The sequence below is a fragment of the Harpia harpyja genome, chromosome 20 (genome assembly GCF_026419915.1).
Source record: "Harpia harpyja isolate bHarHar1 chromosome 20, bHarHar1 primary haplotype, whole genome shotgun sequence".
Lineage (NCBI taxonomy): Eukaryota > Metazoa > Chordata > Aves > Accipitriformes > Accipitridae > Harpia > Harpia harpyja.
This window is the reverse complement of record NC_068959.1, coordinates 2,058,440-2,064,579: the sequence shown is the minus strand read 5'-3', so window position 1 is coordinate 2,064,579 and position 6,140 is coordinate 2,058,440. Positions and strand designations below refer to the sequence as shown.

The window sequence follows — 6,140 nt, the reverse complement described above, 5'->3', positions numbered from 1 at the left end:
GCCCCTCGGGTGCTGAGCAGTGAGACTTCCTGGGGGCCTGGTGCACGGAGATCCCTCTGCAGGAGAGGTGCCGTGCTGGGGATAAAACGGGTGGGATCTGAGGGCACCCTCGGGGGTCTCAGAGGATACACGGGTGCAGAAGGCTGATGCCTGTGCAGGCAGGGACGGAGCGAGGCACCTCTCTGCAAGCACCCACAGAAAGACCCTCAGCGTAGCAGCGAGCCTGAGGACATACCCTGCCGCGCGTGAACCAATTCAAGCAGTAGGAACAACTTCTCCCTTAACATTTGTAACATAAGAAAATGTTTTTTAAAAGAGCCTATTCTTCTGAATTATTTTCCCTTCTCCTCTCACTCATTTGCAGATATGAACTATAATCCTAGGGTATAGTTGAAAGTTTGCAGTGCAAACATCACAGACTGCTGAGATTTTCTTATGCCTGCAATGGATTCTAGTAAGGAAAAGAAATCAACAGTGAAAGCAAGACATAGCAATTAATGTTTGGATGCATGCTCATTATTAGCTCTCTACAGCAAGCCAGGCAGAACTGTGGCGATGCCATAAGCTAGAAAGCATTGCTAAAACAGTAGAACACTAGACACAAGTGGCTGCCTCAGCAGAGGGCAAGGTTGCTGTGTATGCCATGTAAAAAGGCGGTAATAAGAGGTGTGTGGTTCACATAGAAATACTGAATTGCTACAAGCAGCACAAAGATTACACGCTATTATGTGAAAGAACGTTAGAGTAGCAAAATGATTTTTGAGGAACTGGCTCAGCGCCAGCTTGTTAGCAAGAGATAAAATAGCTTTTCAGAGATCTGCACAAAGATGGAGAGAGAGAAGGGCAAAGACTGCCAAAGGAAGACTCTGAGCAATCAGTGGGAAGAGGCTCTTCCACCACCAGTAAAAGGTATGAAGAGGCAGAAGGGAGGTCAGCATCAACGAGAAGGGAGAGAGATGCACTGCATGGGGATTAACGCACCTCAAACTGCCTTCAAAATGGAGACTTTGGCATAGGCTGATTCTCCATTTTATTCAAGTTTTAAGACAGTGAAAACAAAACCAAATCTATTTTCTGAGCCATCCTTGTACAGACAGTTACTTTTATCTGTCTTCATACCACACTGACTGTTCGTTCTGTGTTCAGCCTCTCTTGCTGTTTTCCTAGACAAACTGTTCAGTCATTCAGGAATCAATTTCGTGATCTTAATTGCAACACTCTGTGGAGGAGAAAACAAGTTTGCAGGCTGAACGTCATCCCTCCAGGAGGTCTTCAGTCCTACTCCTTCACCTGGGGAAAGGCATTTGTCTGGGATTTTTTTTTCCATTTAGAATAGAGAACAATAACGTTAAATGCTTAAGCAGAAGTAATTGGTTTGGCAGCACAGACAGCTTCTCTCTTTATAAAAAGAGCACTCTCTTCTCCAGGTGTATGTGAATAGATTGAGGCACGTTGTAAAGATTTCATGGTTTATACGGATACACATGTACACGTATGTACATTGCAGATGCAACACAGATAAAAGGCACATAGAAAATAGATAACGATACTATACAGAGCATCGCATCGAGTTGAATATATTGCAAAAGAATGACCCATCCACCTTTCTTCCAACTTATTTCGAGGCGCGCGGCTCTAACCCAGAAGGATCGCAGGTGCCGCAGAACACCAGAGCCTCCTCGGAGAAGGGAGCCCTGCCTTTGCAGAGACCTAAAGCTGCACCGCTCAGTTGCTGCCGAAACAAACAAAACCAATCGCTTTAGGAAGTTGGAAGAGGAGTAAATCAACGAAGCGTTCGCCCCTGCCTGAGGAGGCTCCGAGGAGCCCACACACCGGTGGCCTTACCGACCCGCGTCTCCTCAGTTCCCTGAGGGAGACATTAGCGCGGACGAGCGACAACGGCACCGGGTCGGGCCGCCGCCCTCCCGCCTCCCCGGGGGCCCGGCCGCTCACCGGCTGTGGGGGGGCCGGGGCCGGGGCCGGGGCCGGGGCCGGGGCCGGGGCCGGGGCCGGGGCCGGGGCCGGGGCCGGGGCCGGGGCCGGGGCCGGGGCCGGGGCCGGGGCCGGGGCCGGGGCCGGGGCCGGGCGGGTTCCCCCGGAGCACCGCCCCGCGGGAGGAGACAGACGCCGGTGCCGCTCCGCTCCGCTCCCTCAGACGGAGGCGGCGGCGCGGGCGAGGCGGGGCGGGGCGGCCCGATCACCTCAGCGGGAGCGGCCGCGGGGAACAGGCTCGCCGCCGCAGGTGCCTCCTGCCTGCAGATCCCGGCGAGCTCCCCCGAGGGCGGGCGGGCTCCCTCCCTCCGCCGCGGGGGAGGCGGCGAAGGCGAAGGCGGCGGTTCCACCACCTGTGGCGGCGGGATGGCGGAGCTCGACATCAGCCCGGCGGCCGTGTTGGGCTTCCTGCGAGAGCGCGGCGGGCGGGTGCGGCACGCCGAGCTGGTGAGCGCCTTCAGGCCGCTGCTGGAGGCCGGCGGGGAAGCGGCGGGGCGGGCGGAGCGGCGGGAACGGTTCAAGGCGGCGGTGAACGCCGTGGCGGTGGTGAAGGACCGCGACGGCTCCAACTTCGTCGTGCTGAGGCGGGAGCTGCGCACCGCCCCGCCGCCGGGGGACGCGCTGCCGCCGGGGGGCGATGGCGGCCTGCCCGTTCCCGCCGGGCGGCTTTCGCCGGCGCCCCCCGCCGAGGAGCTGCCGGGGCCGCGGGCCGTCTCCGAGCTGCGGGGCCTCTTCCAGGGCGGCGGTGGCGGTGTCCCCCTGCCCGCCGGCGCGGCGGGGTCCCGGCGAGAGCCGCTCGCCAAGCCCTGCATGCTGCCGGTGCGCTGCGTGCCGCCCCCCCGCCGCCCCGGGGCCGCCTGAGGAGCCGGGGTCCCCCTCGTCTCTGCCGCCGCCGGAGGAGGAGGAGGAGGCGGCCGGGTCCCGCTCGCCCGGCCTGCGGCGGGGGCCCAAGAGCCATCGGGCCAGCGAGGAGACGGCGGCGGTGCCCCTGGAGGAGGCCGAGCACCGGTGGCTGGTGATGGCGGCCGGCGGGCAGTGGACCCAGCAGCTGCACGGGTTGCTGCTGGGCGACGCCAGCTTGGCGGCCCGGAGGGACTTCATCTCGGGCTTCACCGCCCTGCACTGGGCCGCCAAGAGCGGCAACTGCGACATGGTGACGAATATCATCAGAGCGGCCGAGAAGGGGGGGACCCGCGTCAACGTGGACGCCAGGTCGCACGGCGGCTACACGGCGCTCCACCTGGCCGCCATACACGGCCAGGAGAAGGTCATCACCATGCTGGTCTACAGCTACCACGCCAAGACCGACCTGAGGGACTACAGCGGGAAGAAGCCGCACCAGTACCTAAAGGAAGGGGCCTCCTCCGCAGTTAGGCGCTTGCTGGGGGACCCCAGCCTTCCCCACAACGCGGAGCCCTCCGTGCCCATCAAGAAGACCACAAAGCTTGCGGCTTCCATCTTGAGCTCCACTAGCACTTTCCTGGGGGTCATATCCGATGACATGGCTTTCTATGACCTCACCAAAGGTTTAAGGAAGCCCTCGTCCTTAAACAAGCTCCTGGCTGCCACTACGGGCCCGAGGAGGAAGCCAAAGACTAGAGGGGGCTTTCCTTCCTATTCCTCACTCTCTGAGGTAATGCAGGAGGAGGAAGAGGAGGTCGTCGTGAAACGCAGACCCGTTTCTGAGCTGTTCTTTGGCCACTAGCCTTCTTGGGATCGAAATTGTTTAATAATGTGACTGGGGTCTCGATTTTCTCTCGCAGAAGCAGCTTGGATTTCTTCTCTCCGTGTCTCTCTTTTTGGATATTTAACTAAATCAGCGATAGGGTCTGGCTCCAAAGGCCACTGGCTGAAACCCAGCCCACAGACGCCTGTGGAAAGGGAGCTGCCCAGGGAGCGTTATAAACGCTGTATGTACCATACTGCTGATGTATCGGTGGAGACCGCAAACTTTATACTTAACGGTTGAAAAACTAAAACAACTTCTGTGTGCGTAGACAGGTTAAAATGCTTAAGGTACAGCCTTCTTGATCTGCGTTCCTTGGCTGGAGAGCACAAGTAAGGTAAAGAATTGCATATTCTACACTGTGAACAGCGAGCTGGTAGCTGGCTACTTTAACATGGCTTGTTACATAGCAGGCTTAAATTATTAGAGGAAAGATGCATAGTTTTCTATGATGTTTCTGATTATTTTGGTAACAGAAGAGGAGTATTTCTATTTAAAAAAAAATTGTACTTTTTCAAAACAAAGTTTCTCACTATCAGAAATACTAACATAACAATCTCAATTGTTGCCTAATGCATTTTATTAGATTAACAACTTAAAAAAAAATAAAAACCCCACCCTCAGCACTCAAGTCACCATGACCTGTCTACCTCAGTTTGAAAGCTAGGTTAGCATTTTAAATTTTTTTTTCTCTTCCTGAAAGACTTTCTGACTTTCTTTCTCTTCCTGAAAGACTTTCTAGGTGGGACTAACCACATGTCTTGATGATACTGTGAACATTTGAACTTGTCTATAGTTCAATCACTTAATCTGAATAAAAACCTTGTTGATATTTGATAGTGAAAAACTGAACTGAAGAACCAGGAATAGGATCCTGCAGAGTTTTCTGAGTAGCCAACTGGAAACAAAGCTAGGCTCGTATGTCTGATTCTTTTTATTTAGAACTTGGCCTTTGATTTTGACCTATTTACAATAAATATTTCTAAAAATTGGACTTTATGTTATGTTAGGTGTTTCATGATAGAATGTCTGCATGACCTCTTAAAGCAATGTTTATCTCAACAGCATGAATCATTGACTTAAAACTAACTCTTCTTTTATATCATAAACATAATTGTTCTATATATAGAACTACACATAGCTCCAAAAAGCATGCTAACTGCAGGTTAAGTAATAGATTTGCAGTAAGATTATTATTTTTTTAATTACTATTGGGTTAAAGTTAATGTGAAAAGGCAGAGCGAAGAACAGAAACTGTCTGACTGCTGGGGCCAGTCTGCTAAACCATCTCATTTTCTCTAAAAATGTAACTAAAAAACCTGTGTAATTCAGAGGTGACAAAGGTGATGGCAATACTACGCTTGCTCTGCTTTTCAGCCCTGTCAGGTGTTTTGGTTTCTGTACTGAAACACTTGTTTGCATGCTTTGCCTTTCTTTCCAAGTCAGTGACTTCAGGAATGTTTTTTTCAGCCTTGAATCAAGCTTAGTACTTCTAATTGGCTGTAATTGGCTTCTCCCAAATGCTCGGCAAAGAATGCTGTACAGGACTGTGCTGAAGGTGGAGGCACTGCCTGCTTTTACCTTCTCCCTGGAGTTGGTGACATTTGTTGTAAGGGTAATCAGCGATTGCAGAGGGGTCTGATCCACCTGCTCTCGGAAGAGACTGGATTATTCTGCACCGGTCTGCTTCCGTATTGAACTAATTAAGTTGTTAAGCAAACGTTAATGATCAAGCACCTCATGACTTCTATATCTGGAGTAGGGTTTAAAAAAAAAAAATAAAATCCTATTTGCTCCATAGCTGTTGGTGTGACCATTGACCAGCGTGGTCAGTTGAAACCTTGATTTGTGCTACGCTGTGTCAGCTCGAAAAAAGGAAAAAAAAGTCTGTCGCTCTGTTTTAAGAAGTCTTTCCAAATTTACTGACGTTAAACACTTTTTTTTGTATTTACTGAAACTACAGAAGCATGTGTGTGCATTCATGTTGCATCTGAGGCACTGGCAGGACTGATGCTGCCTGGTAAAAGCGTTCTGATTCTGTGTGAATTGGAAATGCTCTCCAGTTTGACTCAGCCTGATGGGGAAGTTTGTTCATTAGTTATGGCTATATGCTTGATACCTGTTCAAATAACTTAGCTGAATTTTTAGTGCTAATTCTGAGTAAAACCTACTTGAGTCGGAGGCAAGGTTCAAGGATAGAGTGTTTTCTGTTTAAAAAAAACAACTGACCAACCTGTAAAGCGTGGTTATGACTTCACCATAAGGAAAGTAGGGAGAAGGTTTCATTGCTCATGTATTCTTGCGTCAAAGGAAAAGCAAGAAGTCACAGCTGAGATAAGACTTCATTGCAGCAGGTATCATCAAGGAAACTCAGCACTACTCATTCCTCGGAGGCATCACAGTGATGAGCTAGTGTGATAGA

General features: G+C 51.6%; 1 protein-coding gene across 1 annotated transcript; it reads left to right on the top strand.

Moving 5' to 3' along the window:
* The first annotated feature begins 2,178 nt into the window (after positions 1–2,178).
* On the top strand, positions 2,179–5,899 carry SOWAHA (sosondowah ankyrin repeat domain family member A). The gene is given in 2 exon segments (XM_052772106.1): positions 2,179–2,826; positions 2,828–5,899. Coding segments are annotated over 2 exon segments (1,338 nt in total). The 5' UTR covers positions 2,179–2,358; the 3' UTR covers positions 3,698–5,899.
* The last annotated feature ends 241 nt before the right edge of the window (positions 5,900–6,140 follow it).